General features: G+C 26.8%; 1 protein-coding gene across 2 annotated transcripts in view; it reads left to right on the top strand.

Moving 5' to 3' along the window:
• Positions 1–26,294, top strand: part of LOC136078007 (putative ankyrin repeat protein RF_0381) — a 50,341-nt gene that overhangs the window by 7,569 nt on the left and 16,478 nt on the right. The window contains exons 4-9 of one of the 2 annotated variants that reach the window (XM_065792608.1): positions 6,363–6,401; positions 6,686–6,809; positions 9,286–9,584; positions 17,747–17,888; positions 18,029–18,351; positions 20,442–21,480. In XM_065792608.1, the coding sequence (XP_065648680.1) occupies positions 6,363–6,401; positions 6,686–6,809; positions 9,286–9,584; positions 17,747–17,888; positions 18,029–18,351; positions 20,442–20,587 (1,073 nt within the window). In that variant the 3' untranslated portion in view covers positions 20,588–21,480. Of the gene's footprint in view, positions 1–6,362; positions 6,402–6,685; positions 6,810–9,285; positions 9,585–17,746; positions 17,889–18,028; positions 18,352–20,441; positions 21,481–26,294 lie in introns of those variants that run through there. The other variant, XR_010637440.1, reaches the window with a different exon arrangement.

The following is a 26,294-nucleotide window of genomic DNA, read 5'->3' on the forward strand; positions in this document are numbered from 1 at the left end:
TATTCGTTTAGAGGAATTAAATACATTTTCATTAGAGGAGTTTTGGTTTAGCCTGTTATTAATTGAAAGCGGGATTTGATCTAGGATTTAGGGTGGATGGTTTGAGTTAATATTAATATGCAATAATTCATCGTTTGGTTTTTTGACTTATATGAATTTTCAGAGAGGTTAAATGTGATGTCAAGAAAGTTTACAATTTTTAAATTTATGTTTTTTTCGATTTGTGAGCCAATATTTTTAAAAATTTCTGTAATATCTTTTTTAATTTTATCCAGCTGTGGACCAGATTTTTTTTGCATTACTATTAAACCATTGTCGCGATAAAGGCCTAAATCTTTTATATTGATAATTTTACCTAATAAATCTAAAATATATAGTCGAACAAATTCACAAGTTTCTGCTCCGCCATAACTGCCCATTGTTACATCAAAGCAGTCATGTATGTTTTTCTTTTTTCAAGTTTCCTTATTAAAATAAAGTAAGGTTTTCTACAATGTTTTATTATACGGATTGTTTCATCAGGAATAACTGTGTAGCTTTTTGCAAATTCAATTGTTTTATCTAGAATATCTGCAGTTATTGAGGGGTAAAAATCATTAATGTCAAATTGAATGAATGTACAGTCATTTTTGTTTTCGATTATGGAGAACCAATTTATAACATCAGTGGTATTTTTCCACTGTTGCAAATTTAATTTATTTCTAAGAATATTATTAATTTTGTCCATTTAATTTTGCTTACATGTCCAATCTTACTTTTTGAGGGAACCCATAACCTACAAGGAAGTTTGTTTCGAAAATTGGGTTTATGGTCTTTTAGTGTTACGAATTCTGGTAACACCAGGGTGGCATAACGAATTGTGTAAAGACAATAGAGTAGAAAAGCTCATTGCTGAAGAGTACATACAACTAAAAGTATCAGGTGCAAAATTATCTATTCTTTTTCGGTAAACAATGTCAAAGTTGTAACAAGAAAGCTTAAGACGCCGTTGATATATTTTATCATTCTTGATTTTACTTGTATTATTCTTACTAAACATAAACTATAGCACTAATGCGAACAGATAGCAGCCTCTTTTTCAATAGGGGGATGTTTTAGCTTGGATTGATACTTTTTATTGACTAAAACCATTAGAAGAAATATTAATATAACATCAATAATAATAATGCTCAAATCATTGCATAGTTATTTATTTATATATCTTAAATCAAATTAGTTATCTTTACTTATGGGGACAATTCTACGCTTTGATCAAAATGTAGTTTAGCTACTATTTATATAAAAAATATGAGGCACGATTTTTATTTGAAATTTAAAACAAAAAAATAACAAAATTTAAAATTTTTAATATATAGCAACCAAATGATTATTTGACTTTTGTTTGAATTTATTTATTTTATCAAAATAACTCACTTGAGCGTGGAATTTCCTAGTGTATTGTACAAATAGAGTGCTCATTGTTCTTAAAAAGCGAAGTAGTAAAAATTAGTAAAAACACTTATCCAATTAAAACTGTCGAAAAAAATTAGATAAGTGTTTATATATATATATATTTATATATACATATATATATATATATATATACATATATAATATATAATTATATATATATATGTGTATATATATATATATGTGTGTATATATATATATATAGTTTAAATAGTTAACAAGTTAGCTGTATAAACTCTATAATCTCAAACGTTATTATTAGCAAAAGAGAGAGGTTCACTGAAGTTCGTGCAATATTATTATTTTTTGATCTTCTTTTTTTTTCACAACAATCTACAAACTTGTAAAAAATGAACATTTAAAAAATAACTTTATTCAACGCTAACTGAAGATATATATAAAAAATACATTAATATAAACTACATACGGAATTTTGTATGTTTAAAAATTACTTTAGTATGACATTTAAATAGAAAATCCTCAGTTTGTTGAAATTTTTACTGAAACTTCTTATATTTATGCGTTTTGCCTTATTTTTTTATTGGTTGAATTTTTAAAATACTGCAAAGCATTTACATTTAAACCTTTTAAAAGATATTTGATATATAAACTACTATCAAAGTTTAGGAGGGAGAGGGGGGTCAGGAATTAAGCACGTCACCCTATAAACAATTATAGGGTGACGTACTTGATTGATGGCCCCCCCTTAATTGAATTTATAAACTATTTGGTTTACTAAAACAAAAGTATTATCTAAATAAAAGTTACATGTAACCCAGAACAACCTGCTAAGGTTACAGAAAAACATATATCGACCACCAGAAAAATATGTAACCCCCAGTACAGCTTCATGTCCTGCTGCCTTGTAGGATACGCTTTTTTAGGCAAAGGCTAGGAGAAGCCAACTCCGACTAAAAACACCCCTGCCATGGGACTCTTGGTTAAGTAAAAGCTAGAGATGTCTTGATAAAAAATACTCATCTTGGGCAGATGTCTAACGTTTCCAGCTACTGTCTTATAGAACGCCTCCAAGGCAAAGACTTAAGAGGTAAAGTGATTCTATCTGTTGACCAGCCCCGCACCCCTTCTTCATCTATTAGGCTGGCGCAGATGTATTTATAATACATTGTTTCCAGTTTAGGATGTCAAATGCTGGATCTTCTTGACTCAATTCATGGGTTTTGCTTGTGTCTCTGTTTTTATGACCAGGCAACTCATTTTATTATCTCCGGAAGAGGAAACAGCTCTAAAACTATGTTTTATGGTTCTGAGGCCGGCTGGTAGTCAGGTTTCCCAAACTCTGTGGTAGCTCTGAAAGAGGCTGATTCCATCATAGGCTGTAAAATATCAGAGTACCATGTTGCACATGGATGGTGTCCCTGTTGGTACTTTTGGTAAGCATTGCCAAGGCCACATTTGGAGCATTTTTTTATGGCTTAGGGTTTATTATTAGTAATGAGGCAATTGCTTGGGCTATTAAATAGTGAACTGAGTACTATCTATGCTTTGAGTCAAGTTCTTTAACAAATTCAAAAATGACTAAAGTACCTAAAACTATTAAACACAAAAAACCATTGTCATTAACAAAGTATCTAAACCTATCATTCATTAATATTCGTGGTCTTCGAAGTAACTTTTTTTCTTTTGAGTCTTATCTCTTGCAAAGTTCACCACACCTACTTACTTTTTGTGAGCCTAATTTAAGTTCGGCTATCTCTAACTCAAATAGCCAACTTTCCAACTCATTTTATAGACAATCCAAATCATTTACCTTCTCTACGCGACTTTTGTCCTTTTTCTGATCCTAGTCAGTGCTCAGTTTCTCCACATTCACTCTTAGTTGCTTCTGATCATGGTTTGATCTCTCTAAAACTATTATCTCATTGTTCTTCATCATCAGAATCCCCCTATCATTGTACCTTTTTAAATTACCTTAAGGCTGACTGGGATTCTATCCGTGATTTTCTTCATAACAACCCATGGGTAGAAATCTTTTGTCTTCCTGCTGATAAATGTGCTTCTTACATACCTTCTTGGATTCAGGCTGACATGGAATCTTTTACTCTCTCTCAACAACTCAAGCCTCAAAGTCAAGCCTCACTCTTCTCCAGGGTTTACCTCACATTGTACTTCTGCAATTTCCAATTGAAACCATTACTTTCATATCTATCAGCATAACAATTCTTCAGAAATCAGATGTCTGTTTACTATTGCTAGAAAACATTGTAAAGGGTCATGAAATCTTGTATTTTATCTCAAAAATTAGGCTCTCGTGACTTCTGGAGAATCTTTAACAATACCAATAATAAGAACAAATCTGTTATTCCACCTCTCCTGTACGGTTCAGATTTTGTCATATCTCCTAAAGACAAAACCTGAATTGTTTGCTAAAAACTTTACAAGTGCTTATTGGAGTCTTGTTTTCGTGCGCTCTGGAAAACGGCATCAGTTATCCCTATTTTCAGAAATTCTGAAGAGCGATCTGACTTGTCTAACTACCGTCCCATTAGTCTCCTTCCTATCATAAGCAAGGTTTTTGAATCTTTCATAAAGAAACACCTAATCTCTCATCCTGAATCTAATAAATTACTTTCTAATCATCAATATGGATTTCGATCTTCTTGTTCTACAGCTGATTTGCTAACAGTAACAACCGATAGGTTTTATCATGCATTAGATAAAGGTCGAGAGGTTAAGGCCATTGCTCTTGACATTTCTAAAGCTTTTGATAAAGTTTGGCATGCTGGTCTTTTCCATTAGCTTTATTCTTACGTTAAATCAGGTAACATCTTTAAGATTATTGAATCCTTCCTTTCCAGTCATAGTATAAAAATTTTCCTTGATGGACAGCACTCTTCCTCGTACCCAGTAACTTCAGGGGTTCCTAAACCAACCATTATCTATAAAAATCTATTCTATAAATATTACAGCGTCTCTTGTGCCATCTACTAAAATTTAATACTAAAAGTCTCATCTTTTTTCTGTGACTATTCCTAAGTGCTCCAAAAACTCTTAATCATCTAGTTTTTTTCCTTGAACATCAGTTCTTTGGAATTTCTTTCCTTCTTCTTGTTTTCCTGATTCATATAATATGCAATCTTTTAAGTTGTCTGTCAATCATTATCTTGCACAGTTTCAACTTACATTACACAAATTTAAAATAAAAATGTGCTTTAACTAAGTATTGGTTTTCAAAACTTTAAATGTAAAATTGTAGCATTTAATATTCTTTTGCATATATTATTAAAAACTTAAATTTCTTAACTAAATTTTAGAAAAAACAATACTTTATCATGTTTTTCTTAACTTACATTACATTATATATATATATATATATATATATATATATATATATATATATATATATATATATATATATATATATATATATATATATATATATATATATATATATATATACACGGGCTTGCAACTGAGAGTAATAATTTAGCTAATCTTGGTCACCTGCCAATGTTTTGAGTTGCTGTTATCATAAAAAAAAAGTTTTATTTATGTCTTAAACAAATTGGTGTTTGTTTTCACTGGAAATAGAATTTTATTTTCATATATGATGAATATAAAATTATGAAAAAAATTATTTTGCGTTTTTTTTAACGATTGTTTTTTTAATTTAACAGCGATTATGATACATAAACGCTGTTATATTTTTTGTAAGAAAACTATTGATGCATTTATAAAGTAGCGTTAGAAATGTCTTGGTATTTTTATTTGCATCCCTTTTTTTGTAGTTAAACTTTAAATGAATGAGAATTGTGACTTTAACAATTTAAAAAAAAAGTTTTTTTGAAGACATTTGAACTGTAGTTTTAAACATCTTCGTATTTTTATTTCACACTCAATCAGAGAAATCAGAGAAAATCAGAGAAAGAAAACTTTTTTTGTAATTAAACTTTGAATGGACAATAATGGAAAGATAAAATAGCTTTCCATCAAAGTTTTTTTGAAGTTATTATTAAAAATAAAATTGTACCATTATATTTAAATTATTTTTAATAATACAATAATGGAATGTTTACTATTATAGAGCTTGTAACAAAACTTTAAAACTTAATTATATTATTTTTTTATTAATTTAATTATATTAACTAAAATTTTTATTATATTATTTAAACAAAATGTTTTCAACAAACGTTTTAACAAAATTAAATAAAAGTTTATTATTCAAATTTAAAGCATTTGATAAATAAACATTTTAATATTTTTTATCAACTGCATCAAATTGTGTAAAAAATTTGCTAATTATCAGCAGTTATGACTTCAAAACTTTCATTGGTTCTTTATAAAAAGCGAAAACTGGCTTTCCAATTTAAATAAAATGACGTCAGTTATTAAAAAAGAAGGAAAATAAACTTCAACAATCAGACTTTTACAATGTTGTTTTATTATTACGTTAGATTGAAAAGTAATTATCAAAAACTATTTTTATGATAAAAAGTAATAGTCTTTCAAAAACAATAAAAGAACAAATTTTCCTGTAGCTGCAAAACATTTCTAAATGAAGAAATGTACACTGCAGCAAAAAAATCAATATAAATAATGAGTAATTTAAATTCAAGAAACAAGTTAAAAAATGACCAATTTAAATAGTCGTCTGGCCGGGTGACTCAATTGCATATATATATACACACATATATATATATATATATATTTACATATATATATATATATATATGTATATATATATATATATACATATATTATATATGAATATATATATATATATATATATATACATATATATATATATATATATATATATGTAAATATATATATATATATATGTGTGTATATATATATGCAATTGAGTATATATATATATTATATATATTTGTATATATATATATGTATATATATATATATATATCTGTATATGTTTGGATTAATTTGTCTAGCATTGCGTGAAAAAGAAGATGAGGATAATAAAGCGAAAGGTAATTATAAATATATAATTTTTTTCACTAATCAAGTAGTGATACCATTTAAGGTTAAATTAGTAAAGCCTATCTAGTCAGTTACTTAGTGGTTTGAATTTTTATTTATTATTAATATTTTTTTATTAAATTATTGTTACTGCAAGATTATATTTACATCTAAAATAGGTTTATTTTGTATGTAACTGTAAAATAATAGGTGATTAAAATAAAATAAGTATTATATCGTTCTGTTATTTATTTATTTATATCTTTCTGTTATTATTATATTATTTTACTCTTAGCTCTATATAAATCAATTGAAGTGAATGATTTTGAAGATGCAAAAAAAGCTTTGGATAGTATGAAATCAACTTACGAAACAGTGAATGAATACAGTCACGATGGAAATGAAACATTGCTTAACAGGTTGAGAAAAAATTTAATTGTTCATTTTTAATTAAGTTGCACCTCTGAATACTAGAAATTAGCCCGGCGCTAGACATTTTAAAGATGGGTGAAAAAAATATTTTGGCACTTTAATAAAATAAATTTTAAATTTTATGATGTGTTTTAATACAATTTTTTTTAGGTTTAAATTTTGAAGGTTTTAAATAATTTATCTTAAAAATAGTACTTTTCAAAATAAATTGTTATGTACTTATTCTTACGTAAAAAAAGTATATCAATTTTTAAATAATTATTTTTATAAATTTGTATGTTTTTATATTCTCAAGAAAAAAACAAAATATTCAATTGAAATTTAGCGCTTTTGAAGTCATGGCACCTGGGTGAAAATTACCCATTGTATCCACTATCCTCCAAACCTGCTAGAAATTTTAGGATGGTTGTTAAACGCATTTGAAAATTCTAGTTTAACACAAGTGTAATTTAATATATAACTTTAAGTAGTACATTTTGATACAATAAAGATTAACAAAAGTCTTTTTAACTAGTCTATGACTTATTGAAACTTTATTTTTCTTTCAAAAAAAAATGTCTTGACAATTTTTTTTTTTTTTTTTGTATACAGTTTTACTCGAATGAGGTTGCAGGCAAACACTATTTAAGGTGAGAGTTTCTAAAATAATGAGGAAGATGTTTGAATAGCAAGAAATGATTAAAATAAGATATAAGTAGCAATTAAAAGAAGATATAAGAATCAGGAAAATAACTAGATAAATTAAAGTTTTTAGAGCACAAAACATGCTGTTTCTATTATTTATATTCAATAAACTAAAGTGTCTGTACTAGTGATGTACCAATGGCAAAGACTGATTGTGGCTAATGGAAAAAAGTTGAAATTAAAAATTTAAACATTTATATAATATGTTTACAAAATTAATCAAATAATATAATGGTGATATCTGTTCAAATTTTGCAAAAAATGGTCCCTTAAAACTTGTTTTCACATTGTTGTCATCAATTTATGTCAAAATTTCGATATATTAATTTCAAGTGTTTCCCTAATTTTTCTAGTCCCATTTTATAGAATAATAGCAAAGTTCTCTGGAGTGAATTTAAGGTACCATATCTGGAGTGAATTTAACTGTATGTCGTAGAATGTTCAGTGGCTTCAGAGCTTGTCCTTTTTGAGCAGGCTCTTTGGTTTTCATGCAACTTAAAATGTTTTATTTTGTGAAATTTTCAATTGCATGCATATCTAATTTAATTCAAGTTGGCTTTTTTTTATTACGTTTAGTAAAATTATTTAATGCTCTGTAGTGTATTCATTCTTAAACGTATTGTTTAATTTACAAACATTTTTTGTAATTTTCAAACATTTTTTGTAATTTACAAACATTTTTTGTAAATTATATGCAAGGAGTAAAATCGTTATAGTTTAAAATATGGTTTTAGCTATATTTTAAACTATAACTCAGAATTAGGGTCGGCATTCAGCAATGCCAACTTTGTCTTTCAAAAAAAAAGAAAACTTGTAAAAAAATGCACTTAAAAGTAGTTTAAATAAAACACTTAAAAGGGATTGAGAAAAGTTTAAAGTTATTTAACTTATTGTTTAATAACTAAAACTTTATGTAATTTATATATTGTATACTTATATATTACTTATATTTTACTAATTATATTTTTTATATTAGATTTTATTTATTATATTATATAAAAAATCTCTTTTGTATTATATTTTATATTTTTTTATTATATATTTACATTTTCATTTTTTGGAGTAGGTTTGCATAACCATTTCTTTGCTACACCATGTAAAAATAAATTTTAGAATACAATTATATTTTATTGCAAAGCAATAAGCTGATTGGAAAATTTTACTTAGGTTTTTTTTATTAACTTTTTTCGCTTTTTTTTTCAACTATTTATTTTTTGACTTTTTTATTTTTTTAATGTATTTTGTTTTTTGAAGCTACTATACAGTACAGTTGTACTTTTTAAAGTACCCACCTAAAATCTGTTCACCAAAACGATTTAACAATTACTGGATTTTTGTATTACATTATGTGGGCCTTAATCTGTTTTTAGGTATTATTCCTGGTGTTATAATTAATGTATGAATTGTTTAATGTAAATCATTTTCTAAAACCTAAAATGAAATGCTGTTAATCTCCATATCGTTTAAAAAATCTATTTAAATATTGTTACAAAGTTGTAATTCCGATTGTTAAAAGGCTTACATTGTTACAATGTTTCGTATAATTATATACATAAAATTATTTAAAAATTATAAGTGAGAATTACCTAAACCCTTTATTATCACCCTCAAATATAGAATTTTGCATGTAACTTATTCATACTTGCAAAATTTATTTTTAAAATAAAATTAATGTAAATGAATTTTATAAATAATTTATAAATACATACTTTTTATTATTATAAATATTACTTTTATATTAGTTTATGCTTATATGATATGTAAATTTATTTTTTGTAGTGCTTGTTTCCATGGTGACAAACGTATTGTTGAGCTGCTTATTCATAATCAAGCTAATGTGCGACCAAATTCTATAACTGGCGAAACACCTTTATACATTGCTTGCTATTATGGTCATCTTGATGTTGTCATTCTCCTTGCACAAACATTTCCTGAACTTCTCAATCTTCCATGTACACAAGAGCAAATTTATCCACTGCACGCAGCAATAATTCATCAAAAAGAGTCAATTGTACAGCATTTGTTGACCTACAGATATAAAAAACATGGGTTAGAAAAAGTTATTTCAAATAATTCAAGTAGGTTTATGTCTCTCACTTTCCTTTTACGAATCTTTTCACTGGTGGTGAATATTTTAATTAAAAATGTTAATTTATTAAAAGTTTTTCAAATTGTATCATTTAAATTTTTGTAACATGTTTTCAACCTTTAATTACAATTTATAGTTAGTAACAATAGTTTGAAAAATATACGAATCATTGTATATTTTTCAAACAATTGAATATTTATCACACACAAAAAAATTATATACATATATATATATAAATATATATATATATATATATATATATATATATATATATATATATATATATAAATAAATATATATATATATATATATATATATATATATATATATATATATATATATACATATATACATACATATATATATATATATATATATATATATATATATATATATATATATATATATATATATATATATATATATATTTAAATTGTCATGCAGCCTAAAATATGAAAAAAATATTTTTGTTATAGTTGTTCCGTTAGAAAATAATAATAGTATGAATATTGCTATAAGTCCCAGCTTCTAATTGTAAAAATAAATAAAAAATCCTCACAGAAATGGAAATGCCCATACTGCATAACACTTTTTAAATAAGGCATGATTTATGTATGTATGTATATATATATACATATATATATATATATATATATATATATATATATATATATATATATATATATATATATATATATATATATATATATATATATATATATATATATATATATATATATATATATATATATATATATATATATATATACATACACATACAGTACAGTTAATTCCTGATGACTTAAATCTCCGAAGGACCAAGTAAAAATGGTTCAACCTATTAACGACTAAAGCAAATTCCTTTTACCCTTTCATATATTAGTTTGAGTTGGCAATTTTTCTTTATTCAATTCTAAAGTATAAACATTAAATATACCAATTACAATCCATAAATTTAGTTAGGTATTGTATTCACACTGAACTGAGCGTACAACATGATTAGATAACATTTAAAAAAATTCAATAACAAAATGATTTTCTTATTATTTGGTAATAATGTTGCGTAATATAAGCTAAAAATCTTTTATTAAGAAATTTATTTAAACTATAAAATAATTGCTTTTTTAAAGATGATTTTTTTTATTTCATAACAGACTTATTACAGCTTTATTTTATGTCTGATAAGATATTCTATCAGATCTATTCTATTCAGATCTAAACACAACAAAAAATATAGAAACTAACAAACAACTTTTTTTAATAGTAATCAATTAAACAATTTCAAGGGACCAAATTAAACAGTTCATGATTAAGTTCGAGTTAACCATTGTTTGACTTACTGAGAAATAACTGTGTATCTATATAAATATATATATATATATATATATATATATATATATATATATATATATATATATATATATATATATATATATATATATATATATATATATATATATGTATATATATATATATATATGTATATATATATATATATATATATATATATATATATATATATATATATATATATATATATATGTATATATATATATATATATATATATATATATATATATATATATATATATATATAAATATATATATATATATATATATATATATATATATATATATATATATATATATATATATATATATATATAAATTAGCTGAAACAAGCTGTCGAAGATAAAAGTTAGATAAGTGTTTTTACTAATTTATTATTGCTCTGTTCTTTAAGAACGTTAAGCACTCTATTTGTAGAATACAACTAACATAAAGCCATCTATGATAAGTTCCACTGAAACTTAAAAAAGACAAAATTATTATTATATAAGTTGCATTTTTCTACAACGAACAAACCTACCTGAAAAAACATTCCAAAAGTGAATCTCGAAATCAAATAACTAAACAAGAAGAATTCAAAGGAAAGAGTGTTAAGCTTTCTGACTTCTCTAATGCTGATGCCATTGAAACAATTCAATGTGATCAAACTTGATTTGTTGTCTCAAGGAAAGAAGATATTGTATTTCTACTGAATCAAAAAATAAAGTGTCTTAGTAAATGCAGTTTCAAAGGCGAGTCTCAAAGGACGATATATTTCTTTGTAGAAACTGTGGAATGCACATGCAAGAAATTGAGAAAAAAAAGAAGCGTTACACATCAGGGTGAGATTTGTCTCAGCAGAGTATTCGTTTCTTCACTTGGATGATACAAGTTTTGCAAATACTGAAGGTTTTGTGTAATAAAAATAATGCAAGATTGCTTTTATTCTTTTGGAAAAAACTCTTGGTACTCAAAACCTTAAATCAGGAACAGCTAATGTACAAACAAATGAATGCATTTGTCTTATTTAACAGTTGGTTGTTGAAAAAACAGTTGTTTGTTGGGATATAGCAGTAACTAAAAATGGATGCACTCAAGGTGCTACTAAAAGAATTGTACTGTACTAAATGAATTTTTATAGAAAAATACTCTACCTTGCTTGCAGGCATTATTTCCATGATAATATGATATTATACAAAGAGATATTATACAAAGAAGAAGAGCTTTTGCACTAAACAAAGATCAAGAGCAATGGCTGACAATGAAGAATTATGGTGTGTTCAATATTGTCCTAGATCAACTCTCAAACAAGGCAATGCTAACTAGAAGTGACTACCTTGTGCTTTGCAAAATGACAGCAGTTTTACTTGGAGAAAAGCCATTGGATGGGTTTGTTTTCTACAAAACTGGTACTTTCCAACTAGCTGGCTGGATGGCCATACTTCTGTTCAGTGCAAAAATATTTTTGTTCAAGCATCAGTTAAACTACTCAACAGTCTTTTCTGCCAAGTTTGATAGATTTGTCCAGTTTAATTTTGTGATAAATGTCAAAAACTGGCTTATCTACACAAATGGTGTAATTTACTAATTAATGACTTGAATGTGATTAAAGATCTCACAATATTTAAGGAAAAAATTTGATAAATGTGTTGGTGAAGGAGCTGCCATTGGAGTGCTTACCTTGTATCTTACTAGAGAACTGATAGCACTAACATACTTCTTTTCCAAAACACCATTATAATCTTCCATTCTCTCAAAAGTTTTTAAAAAGCAACCAACCTTCAATATTCCTATTGGGAATGTCTGTGTTGCCTACTACTACATTAAAATAAGCAAAGTACAGTGCTTTAGCTTTCTTTGTTTTACCAGTATCTTGGACCCTTTTTAAACTTCAAGAAATCAATAATTTAACATGGCTCTCACTATAACAATGGCAATTATGCCAATGAGAAATGGAATTTGCAGCTTATAGAACAACATCAAACTTTATGTGGTGATTTCAAGGTAGAAGCATTATATTAAAATTTCTTTTTGAAAAGTATTTTTCAAAATAAAAACATAAAGAATTTACTTAGATTGTATAAATGTAACATTTTTCTACTTTGTATTGTAGAAAATTGGAAACTTCGATTTACTTGGGGTTTAGCAGTGATAGGCATAAGGGGAAATCATATTATAGTTAATTTTACACTAGTCATCACAGAGATATTTATTCTCATCAACCAAAATTTGGTTGATTAGACTCTGAGCAGTTTTATATTTTTTTTAATAACCCAAATGTGTGCGCACACACATATACATTTATATTTATATATATGTATATATATATATCTAAATGTATTCAAATATTTTTATTCTTATCTTTTCATAAAATGTCATTTATGATGTCATACTGAAATAGCAATTTGGGGGGTTTTTAGTTTATATATTTACTTAAAATTTGGGTATAAATATGAACGACTATTATTAAGGCTTTTTTAATAATACTCAATAAAACTCATTTAAATGAGTTTTATTGAGTATTATTAAAAATGCAATTATAAATGCAATCGATAACTTTCCGATATGTAAATAGTGGTTAGTCATTGGCTAGCAACTTTTGGCTGCTGCCACTAATAGTCCACCAAGTAACCAATGAGCAAAACTACAGTAGACCCCTCAAAGTGTTTATATAGGTCCACTGAAATTCCACTATAGAGTGTTTGCTGGGTAGTGTAACAAAGTAAAAATGTTAAAGAGTTTTTATTTAACATGCCTTATTTTATTTTGAGTTAAACTTCACTTTTTATAATTCAGTATTGATTTTTTTTCTTGTAGAAGTATAAAACAAAGTCTTTGAAAAAAAAGTCTTCCAAAAGTTAGTTTCAGTCAAGGGTAATTTATCTGCTGTGAGTTGTATTGTTACAATGAGTTACAACTGACATTTGGACAGCATTTTGACTGCTGTGAGTTATATTGTAACTGTGAGTTACAACTGACATTTGGACAGCAAATAGTTCAATTGTTGCCTTCAAAAGTATGACACCAGACTGGCTTAATAATGAATTTTCCTAACAAAGAGTAGTACACAGATTAATGCATTTTCCAGAAAGTCGCACAGGAAAAAACTTAAATGAGTATTTACATAAAGGTTTACTAAGTTTTGGAATTCCATACATAAAAGTTCACATTTTACATGATAATGCTGCTAATATGCTAGCTGGTGTTATAGACAGTGGTTTTATGACAATGCCATGTTTTATACATACAATACAGTTATGTATACATGACTCAGTTTTGTTGCAAAAATCAGTTAAAGATATTTTAGCTTATTGCAGATGTCTGCCAACTAATTTTCACCATCTCCCAACAGCAGCAGAAAAATTAGAAGCAATTCAGGAACTGCTTAGTACATATAAGCATAGGTTAGTTAAAGATGTTACTACAAGATAAAACAATTCTTACTATATGATTGAAGGCATGCTTGATCAAAGATTAATCAATCAACATTAAGTTTATTTCAATGGGGTTTGTTAGACAAAGTCATATTTTAGAGCCATTTAAAACTGAAAATGCTAATCTCAGCTAACGTAAAGTTTGTCACGTTAGCTGAGATTAGCATTTCTTTTGAGCATATTCCAGTGCAGCACACCTTTGCTGTCCCAAAAAACACAGATCATAGCCTTTTTTGGGTGAAGATCTTGCTTTATTCTTGGCTTCGGCGTATCTCCTGAAGCCACCCACTATTTCTTTGCTTCATATTCACGTATGAACACCATTTTTCATCTCCCGTAACGATTCGGTATAAAAATTGTTGTTAATGGCCCCGTGTTGATTGATGGCGTGCAAGGTGTTGTGCAGTGATTTGAAGGCGATTTTCTTTGTTGTTTTCATCAAGCTGGAGAGGCACCCAAGCTCCAAGTTTTTGATAAAAACCTATTGATTGAAGATGGTTGGAGATATGTTATGGCACTACATTTTTATTTTTGTTGGCCAATTCACAGGTTGTTTGGCAACCATCTTCCTTCAACAGGGCCTGTAGATCCTCCTCATTGAATTCTGATGGTTGTTGGGTTGGAGGCGTGTCTTCAAGGTCAAAGTCGCCATTTTTGAACTTTGCAAACCATTTTTGTGCTGCTCGCTGCCCTAAGACACCTTCTCCATACACGTTGCATATGTCCCGAGCTGCTTCAGCTGCTTTTTTACCTCAATGAAAAGCAAAGAAAAGTAGGTGTCCAAAATGTTGATTTCTGTCTTCTGGAAATTCCATTTTAAAGCCTGGAAAAATAAGAAAAAATTAAGTTTTTCGAAAATAAATAATACAGGTTTATAGAGCAAAACAGGTACTATTTAAAGAATATAAACACTTTATTGTATAACAACAAAAACCATTATGAAGCAAAGGAATACAAAAACTGAACAAACTTTCTTTACAACCCAATAATTACTTTAGTTGAACAATTAAGTGAGTTGGTAGACTAAAGACTAGATACATTTTTACATAATAAGTATTTATGTCAACTTTTTGTGACTAAAGATATAAATTACCTTATCAAAAGGAAGATGAGAATAAAATAAAAAATCAGATAAATGAGCACATTTAAGAAATGCAACAATATAATTTAGAACTTGAATCCTCTGATTCTAATTGTGATGAAACCACAGTAACACTAATGAAGTAATTGTAAAACCAGCTTAAAAACTTGTAAAACCAATCTAAAATTTAAAGACTGTTTCCTGCTAGTTCCCAACTGACAACTATAGATGATTTCAATTTTGTAAATACTGAAAATAGCAACGATTGGAAGGAACAAACCCTAATATAAACATGATAAACAAGTAAATTAAAGAGTACTTTAAACTTCCTTTTTTCATGGAAAAAGAAAGTCCGTTTTTTTGGTGGAAAAGTTGTGATAACTTATAAAAAACTTTAAAGAAAATTGCCCAAAAGTTTCTTTTAGCACCACCTTCTGTAGAAAGTAAAAGGCTTTTTAGTACAGGTGGCAATATTTATAAACTTAATGAAAACATTCTATCACCAGAAAGTGGTGAAAAGTTAATGTTTATAACTTGAGAGCAACGAGTTATAATTTCAAATATTTTTTTGATATTTTATTTCTTTACAAAACGATTATTTGAATATGTGAAAGACTAAAGTTATTGGTTTGTTTATTATTATTTCTATTACATAGTATGATTATATAATAACAACTCCATAATAAATAGGAGTATAATTATGGAACTCCATAATATATTATCATAGAGTTCTTTATCAAGATTATATCTAATAAACATAAATGACAAAACTATAGAGATATTTATTTGTTTTACCACAACAATGGAAATCTCTTTAAACAGGCTCAAGTTCAGTAAAATAATTTTTTAATTTAAATTTCTATTTGATATTTAATTTTTTATTCAATATTCAAATTTCTATATCTTATTTAAATTTTTAAGTTTAATAAATTTTATGTTTTAATAAATAATTAAAATTTAACTCATTTTATTATTAAATTTTATATTAAAATTTAATTAATTTACCCCAGCTACTAGATATGGTACAAATGAGTTAAATTTGAAGTCTATCCTTCAAATTTAACTAATTTGGAAATTGTGGAAAATATGTTTTCCAAAATTTGCATTTATTGCATGTTCGGCCAAACATTTGCCAAGGTTCAGCTGAACCTGAACATTTGCCAAGGTTCAGCTGAACAATTGGTTTTGTCGAACGTTTGGCGCATCCCTACTTGTTACATAAAAAATACAAAAGTTCTTTTGCCATTTTTTTTTTAAATTTTTAAAATATCTTATTAATAATAAATAAATAAGGTCACTTAGCAGATTGAAGACCTAATTTATTTTGCACAAAGTTTCAAAGTGCTAACTTTCTTTAAAAATGTTTTCCAGATTTATTACATCCTTTCAAATGGCTATTTCAGTATAATGGCATTAGGCTATTTCCACAAAATCATATACTGAAAATCGTATATATTTTGTCTATATAATCGTATATATTTTGTCTGAAAATCGTATATATTTTCATAATAATAAAACTATCCATCTCCAATTTACTCTCATTTAATTCTAATCTATTTAAATATTTTGTAAATAAAGAATGGTTAACATTAGTAATGTTATCAAAGAATAAATTAAGTTTGAAACAGAATCACACATAGAACAGAAAGTTACAAGTTTTAGTTACTAGATAAATAAATTTAATTCCTCAGAATATGATAATATTTTATATATTAGTAAAGATTTTCAGAAAGTTACATGATTGCACTATGTATCATAGAGTCACAACAATTGTTTAAATTCAATACATGTATGGTCACACACTGAAGTCATGCATGGAATTTGCAAATTTGTCAAGTTCATGTAGCTAATTATTTTTATTAAAGTATTTTAATTAAAATATATCCCTACAACTCTTTAACCCTATATAACCCTAATTAACTCTTTATATATCCCTACAACTCATATTTAATATATTTTCAATGAGAAGTAGCAGTCATCAAATATTTCTAGCTGGAGTGTTTGGAGTATAGTGTTTAGAAAATTGTTGTATACTTTTCAAACTATTACAACATTAATACACAAATAGATAAAATGATGAAAATATACATTGTTACAAACATAACATTTAAATATTCAGATAAAATATGATAAAAATATATTTGTTAATTTATTTTTAAAGATAATCACATGTATATTGCTTTAAGCCCCAGCTTCTAATTGTAAAAACAAAGAAATAAATCATGCATAGAAAAGGAAATGTTTATCAACGACATTTCATAATAAGTACACAACAATATTTTTTCAATAATTTAATCTTTTTTTTAGCTCCAGCCGAATCGAATAAATATTTTATTAATATCAATCAACCTATGGGTAATGGTTATACTCCTATTCATCTAGCAGTTCAGTCTGGAAATAAAAATATAATATCAATGCTTTTGGAATGTAGACCATTTAAAAAGATAACGTAAGTATTTTGTTTAATGCAAACATTGCCAAATAATTTTAACCAAAAAAATTATTGTTATTTTATGTTATTTAGATAAGTTTCAACTTTAGCACAAAAATTTTTTTATTTTTAAATTCATTTCTTTTTCATTTTTCTAGAGAGAAGGAAGAATATAAAAAATATCCTGGTTGTCTTATACTAGATAGTATAGTTGATAGAAAAACCCCATTACATTTTGCTTTACAAGATGTAAGAAATTTAGAAGTTATAGAGTTGTTATTAAGAAATGGTGCTGATTTGAATGCATCTTTTATTGAAAATGGTTTAAAGTACACTCCATTGCAATTTGTGTGCAAAAATGAAAACATTGAAGTTTTAAAACTTTTGCTAAAGTACAAAGCTGAAGATCATGATGGAATCTCTCTGAATGAAGCTATGGAAAATAACAGAGATGAAGTTGTGTTTGTTTTGCTGAGCAAAGGTAAGAAATTTATTTCAAAATATGGTTTAAGTAATAACTTTTATCTTTATGGTATTTTTAAAGTGTTGAAGAATTATTATGTCATAACTGTCATAGGTGTTCTAAAAATAATGTAAGAAAAAAATACTAACTAAAAAAATGTAAACTAAATCAATTAATTTTTGAGTTTTCATTAATTTATTGATTACGACTGGGATTATTGATTGCATGAAAATCTCATTAAAATTTTTTTTAATTAATATATATTCAAAAATTGCTCTATTATATTTATAATTATTAAGCTTGATTCTCGGATGAATAGTTGAACCTAATCGTAATACCAGGCTAAATCTAAAACTAAAAAAAAAAATGATAATTATGAATCAATAAATTATTAATTGTTATTGTTTAATTATGATAATATTTTTGTTTATAAATCCCTAATTTAAATCTAGATAATAGTTTTATATTATAATTATAATATTATAATTATAAAAAAAAATTATTAATAAATGTTATAAATATACTTTAATACCAGTAATGAAATATAGTAATTCAACAGTAATAAAACATATACACGAAATGTGAAAAAGTTAAGAAGCCATTTTTTCAGTGTTTTTAATATTATGCTTTTATTTGAGTCATTTTTTTTTACAAAATGTTGCAGTTTCACAAAATGTCTTAGTTTTTTTTAGTTAGACAAAATGAAAAGATAAAAGAAAAAAAATGCACAAATGTAAAATTCCAATAGAAGGTTTTACTAAATGTTTTCTCATTTAATCTAAAATTAGTTTTTAAAAAGACAAAATAAAAAAGTAAAAGTTTTCAACATAAAAAACCTGGTTAAAAAATTTGTTAGAAATTAGTTAACTGTTTTAAACTATGGCTTTTACTAAGAAAATGTGCAGATTTTGTCATAGTTATGTTGTAAAAGTTTGTAATTAACAATTTTATTTCTAAAAGCTTCTTTATTGTTATAGACAAAAAATATCAAGTTATCAGCAAGTTAAGACAAAGCAGTTAAGAAATTTTAATACACAAAACATGTTTGCTCAAAAACCTCCTCACTTATTAATTACAAATCTCCTCACTTATTAATTACAAATCAATTTATTAAGTAATGTATAACACTGATAAACAAATAAAATTTTATTGTGCAAATCTTGTTAACTAGGTGGTTTTTTAAAACAAATTAAATATGCTGATTTCAAATATGCAAACCATTTTTCACCATCACGTCAAGTTGTAAAGATATTTGGGTTCAAATCTTTAGTATTTAAGGTAAAGTCCCTAATATTGTCGAAAAAAAAGTTATTCAAAAGTATGTCAACCTGGGTCTCAAAAGAAGCGTATTTTCATAGAGATTTAAAAAATGGTATTTGTTTGTAATAAAAATTAGTACTTTTTGTGTTTTTGCTGAGAAACATTTTGTTAAAATTTTTTTTAAAGTCGCTAGCATTTTTTCAAATTATTTTTTTTGTCAATAAATTTTAAGTAAAAATATTTATCTTTTCTAAAATCTCTATAAAAATATGCTTCTTTTGAGACCCAGGTTGACATACTTTTGAATAACTTTTTTTTCGACAATATTAGGGACTTTACTTTAAATACTAAAGATTTGAACCCAAATATCTTTACAACTTGACGTGATGGTGAAAAATGGTTTGCATATTTGAAATCAGCATATTTAATTTGTTTTAAAAAACCACCTAGTTAACAAGATTTGCACAATAAAATTTTATTTATCAGTGTAATTAATGTATAATTAAATTATATTAAAAAAAAGTATAATTAATAATTCTGTATAAGCAAAAGAACAAAGTGATTTAAAAAAATAAATTATGATTGACTTTAATAAAAACATTTAAAAAAAATTCAGAATGGCTAAAAAGGTTCTGAGTACTTATTATTATAGACTAGCTGTCCAAACTAGTAAAATGGGTCATTTTAAGTCAGTCACTCTATGCCTACCATTTCTACTAGGGTCAATCAAAAAATTCATATAATAAATTTTTTTTTATAACAAAGAATAAGCATAGAACAATTAGATTAAGAGTGGATCATTAGTAGGCACCTTGCTTCAAAATAATCTCATTTAAACCTGTTTTCAGTTTTTCCAGTTACCGTTGCATATGGTCATGCGAATGTGACCTTAAGTTTGTCTCCATGGCTTTTTGAACCTCTTCCTTTGTCTGAAAATCCAAATCCTTGCGATAAAATTCAAATGAAGAGAAAGCATGTCTGTCCAACAAGTTAAAGTCAGGGCTATATAGAGGTTGAATGACACGGGTGACTTTTTCTCAGCAAGAAAGTCTCTGATTGCAGCAGACACATGTGGCCTGGCATTATCGTGCCGAAGGAGCATTGTGTTCCATGTTACTCTTTTTAAGCCTTTGTTGACAAAATTAGAATGGATATTTGACAGAAAAAGCATGTACGCTTCTGAATTGACCAATTGTGCATTTGGAAGTATCTCAACATAGGCTTGCCATCAAATGAGATAGCGCCAATCGCCATACTTTTTGCATCAAATTGTGATCTTCTGATACGTTTTGGAGCTTCTTCATCCTTTGAAATCCAAGCGCTGTTACTGCGTTTGCACCCGATCGATCTGTGGTAAATCCACTTCTCATCCACAACAATTAGACGTTGTTCAACATTCAATTCAGCTTGTAGGATGGTCAGAAATTTATGCAAAAGTTCAACCCGATTTTGTTGATTTCCTGGGGTGAGGCCATATGGGATCCATTGTGAACAAATTGATCTTTTCATCAATTTTTCAGTGATTATTGAATAAACTAAACCAAAAGAAATGTTTATGGCATCACATATTTGCTCTATTGTTAAAAATTTATCTTCATCAAGCAGCTGTTGAATGATCTCAATGTTGTCTATAGTTGTTGAGGTACTGTGTCTACCTAACCTCGATTCATCTGAAAACTGACTGTAATCACTTATGTTTGATGTAGAATACTTTTGGTAGAACTTGTTTACTGTTTGAATGGAAGTTGCATCCTCACCCCAGGCAGTAGTTATGAATTTGTGAGCATCAGATGGAGACTTCTGATTACGACAACAAGTCTCAATTAACAATCTAATACCAACTTTGTCAATTTGCATTATAGCTTTAATTATTCAAATGATTTAAAATTAAAAATATTTATTTTATTAAGCATATATGTACATAAGTTAATGTTAAGAATATCTATAAAAAATTTTATTTGCATGAATATTAAAACACGAATTATATTAACTTTAATATATTTTTATACTATATTTTTTCTTTACATAATGTCATCGTTTCAATATTTTTTAATAAATGTTAGAAAATAAATGGCCAAAAAATCTTGGCACTTGCATGATGTTTCTTTTGGTATTTTGCAAAATTTATTGTTTATTTAAAATTTCCACCTCCTACTAAATAAGTAATGCAGGTCATGTTAGGTCTGCTCTAAACTTCTCATTTATATACTTGTTATTTATAGGGTTCCATTTCAAATGACCCAGGTCATGTCACCATAAATCTCAGATTTTGCTGATTTTTATACAGTTGAGAGTGCTTAGTAAAATAAGAGATCTTTGAAATTTTTAGCCTCTGGCTTCAAGAAGATCCTGAAATATGACCATTTTACTTTTAGCAGAAACTGGTCAGGCCCCTCTTGTCCCCTTAGAATTGCAACATTTATTTAGAGGTTTCAAGTCACATAACTTTAAGAATATATTTGGTTTTTTTTACTTAAAAACTTGTAACTGGCTATTTTTGGGGATGACAAATCCAATGGAATGATCAGAAGTGTAAAAAATTGTTATTAAGTACCTGTAATCATCAATTTAAATAAATTTAGGCAATTTTTTATATACCTGTTTTTAATGCTCAAGAAACCCATGTGGCCTTGATGAGATCAAAAAAATTATTACACATTATTCTATTTTCATTGATCTTTCAAAAAATATAATGATTTTGATCTGCAAGTATATGGATTTCCATATATGGATAATGGGACACAGTTCTCACTTTTTTGTAGGGGAGTATTGCAATTGGCTTTTCACTAACTTTCAGACTAGCTGGAGCTCTGAAAATTTTGGAATTTCTTTAGTGCCAATGAATGTACATGTTAAATTGTTTTCAGGGCCCCAAGACATTATGGGGAACTGAGGCAAGTGCCCCACTTTTTTGTAGTGGGATCTTGTGATATATTTTTTACTACCATTTGTGTAGTTCTAATGAACGCGTGTTAAAATTGTTTCCAGAGAAGACAACCAGAGGGTCCATGGCCCGGGGTACTAGGGCAATGCCCCACTTATTTTCTCAAAAAAAAAATTTTTTTTTTTTTGCATTTGTAATAAGCTAAAGATGATATTGTTTTTTAAATTTTTTTTGGTTTGTACTTGTTTTGTTTTAATTAATTATTTACAAAAAAAAGTACAAAAATATAAAGTCTCGAGATTTTGTTAAGATTTGATTAGATGCGTCAACAGTCAAAGTATACATACATCCAGTTGTTGTTACAGGTGCATCAATGGTACAAATTATGTTGGTAATTATAACCCAATACTAATCTGCTCTAGATGGTCAGAAATGATTGTTAAAAGGACCGTGCGGGTGCATAAATATTATCATAACATCTTGCTTGTACAAATCCAATCGAACGTATCATATTTACACAGAAAAAAAATTCACCAAATTTCAATGCATTAATGTTAATTTTCAATGATTTGATGTTATTTTGCTGATTAGGTTAAATACTTTGAATATCAGAAAAAGAAAATATGCCTGTTATATTAAAACCTTCACTTGTTCGTTTAAAACCAATAGTATCTATAGGTTCTGAGTTAAAATCATGATAGCTCCTAATTCCAGGAATTGTTCTACTCAGCTAAAAACAAAACCAATGTCATGCTCATTATCTTCTGACATGAAGCAAAACGATTTTCCTTTAAGCTGGTCAATTTCGTTTAATAAATAGAAGGCAATGGGGTTTAACATGCATCGACTTTGGCACCAATGGTAACTTTAGATTTCATCTTGTATCACAAACGTGTAGTTTTCTGCAAAAGACAATAAGCAGCCTTTTGCCAAATTTTCCTTTTGTTTCCTGAGGTATCTTGCTTGACATTTTGTAATGTAGGAATAAACTGTTAACTTGTTTATTGTCTCTGATAACATCAATTTGAATTCTTCAATTGTTGTTATCTGACAGATTTATGTTGTTATATCTGTTTTTTTTTTGATTAAAAAAGTTTTAAACTATACAATGTAAAGTTCGGTTAAAATCATTATTTTAGATGGATGACTGTTTTTAATCCATATACTTGCAGACCTTTTTTTAAAGCGTTATTTTTTGTATTTTGTTATTTTTATGTAAGCAGTAAGCGATATCGGTTACGCGATTTCATTTTTTAACTTTTAAATTATACTATAACCCGTAAGTTAAAAGTAGTAACTAATTTTGAAAAAAGTCACATTAACTTTAGAATGCCGTTTATGTAAAAATATTTGTTACGAAAGTTTGAATGGCAATTATGTTTGATATAAGTGCTATTTAAATAATAAATTTAAATAATAAATTTTTTATATTTTTTAAGTTTTTAAAAAAACTTAAATGAAATTAAAAGTTTATTTTTATTTTGTTTTTATTTTATTGTAACGATTGATTTTTTAAATTTGAAGCAAAGATCATAAAAACATAATTTAATTCTGATAAAAAATACATTATTTGGTATTTTATCAGCTGTTTTATTGCAGTCAAAGTGAATTTGTTTTTTATGGGGATATAGTTGCAGTTGTTTTAAATGAAGAAATTGATGAGCTTGATTCTCAAAATTCACAAGAGTCAGGTTTTCAGAAAATAATGAAACTAAAAGTGAACAAGAGAACAGTTTATTTAATGTTAGTTATTCTGCCTTTCATCAAGTTTGTATGAAAATTAGAGAATTCTTTAGATGTGGAACTGGGATTAAAAATGGCTGGCCACCACCAGCTTCAGATTTAGTCTTGAAAATATTGAAAGTGGAATTCCACATACTCTTTTTAATTTTCTGTCAATAATTCTTGGTTATACAGATGAAGTTAATTACAAGAATTATGTCAATATAGAGTTCAAGCTGAAGTTGAAAGTTCTATCTATTACCCAAGATTTATTGTTTATTTTTTCGAAAGGTAAAACAATAACATTTAAGTCTTAGCATTAGCTACTGCCATCAACCAAATGTCTTGTTCCTGTAAACTTGTAAAAATTTTAAATAACTTTACACATTGCTGTTCTTCAATGACTTTGAGGGGGTTTGATTATTCGGTTGTACCAAAGAATATTCAACAAAATATCTTTACTACACTTGTGTATGATAATGCAGATTTTACAGAAGAAACTCTTAGCGGTTCTGGAACAACCCACATTGCACACGGTATTTGCATACACAAACTGCCTAATAGTTTTTTTGTTACAGATTGTATCAACTACAGCAGATATGCATCTTACTATTGGTTAGAAATATACATTTTACTATTTGTTAGAAATATACATCTTATTAATGGTTAGAAATATGCATCTTATTATTGGTTAGAAATATGCATCTTGCTATTGGTTAGAAATGAGTGTACTTAATCAAACTCATAAAGGTATTGCCTATTTTTTCTTTTATTGAAATTTATTTTTTCTGAAGTGTTAAGATTAAGTAAAACAATTTGTTTTACAACAATATATAGTTTACTTACAAGATATTTGTTTTTTGTGTTTTTAAAAACATTATAGAATTATCTTATATGTTTGATTTTATAGTAATCAATCTAGAATAATGTCTTCTTTTATGTTTGACAGATATTTGTCGTGAAATAAAAGAAAACTGGATGGTTAAAAGGTAGGCATTATATGGCTTATTATATATAGATATTGTATGTGACCAAACTATAGAACAAACTTTTAACAGGAGTAGTAAAGTTACAGGTGGTATTGTAGGTATGACACATAAGCCAGGAGCTGTTAAAAAATGAGTGTTAACCTAAGTGGAGAGGGCTTTGTTAACTGAAGCAGCTGAGGAATTCACAGGAGTATCTTCAATAACACGATAAACATATTTGTACTAATAATCCTTTTTTTTTATGAAAAATTGATTGAATGGATATAATTTTACATTCTAAAATTTTGAAAAGTTTTATAATCTAGTTTTTTAAATAGCTTTTTTAATTTTTTTAAAGAATATTTTAAAAGTATATTTTTAAACATGATATTTAGTTGTAGAAAAGACTTGGATGATTCAAGAATGAAAAAGGATGAAGAGGATGTTACATCAATTCTTGAGACTATTAATACAATGGTAAATCCTTTTTATGATGACAGAAAGGAACTTCTACAGTTAGCAAGTGGGCAAGTTGCCACAGAAAATACTTCAAGAGATATGCTTAGTCTTTGAGAAATAGGAAATCAAATAGCTGAGAGTTTTATTAACAAAAATGTTCTTTGCAAACAGCAAGACATAATTTATCTAATTAAAAAAACAATGTTGCATACATTTTCCAACATATTTTATTTTATACATTTTCCCCTATTTTATTTTAGTATGCACAATAAAATACATACTAAAATAAAATAGGGGATACGGTGGAAATAAAGAACACCAGAAATTTGTTTACTAAGTTAATCTTTATGGCAAAAAGCAGAGATATTGACATAAAGGAAGTTTTAAAGTATCCTCTACGACCTCATCTCTCACCTTTTGTCACCGTAGATGGAACTTTAGTAAAAGCAACAAAAAATAATTTGTTAAAAATTCTTGAAGAGCTCGTTAAAGATTCACTGGTGTTGTCAATTGTTGAAAGTGGAGCTTTACTAGTGGATGTGATAGCACTGTTACAAGTTAGAGTCAAAATGTTTGGTGAGCTAAATATATATTAAAAGAAGTTATTAATCTGTTCAGCTGTTATGGGTGTCAGCGTGTTGACTTTGTTTCAGATAGGTATTTTAATC

Source organism: Hydra vulgaris, chromosome 03 (genome assembly GCF_038396675.1).
Source record: "Hydra vulgaris chromosome 03, alternate assembly HydraT2T_AEP".
NCBI classification, from domain to species: Eukaryota; Metazoa; Cnidaria; class Hydrozoa; order Anthoathecata; family Hydridae; genus Hydra; species Hydra vulgaris.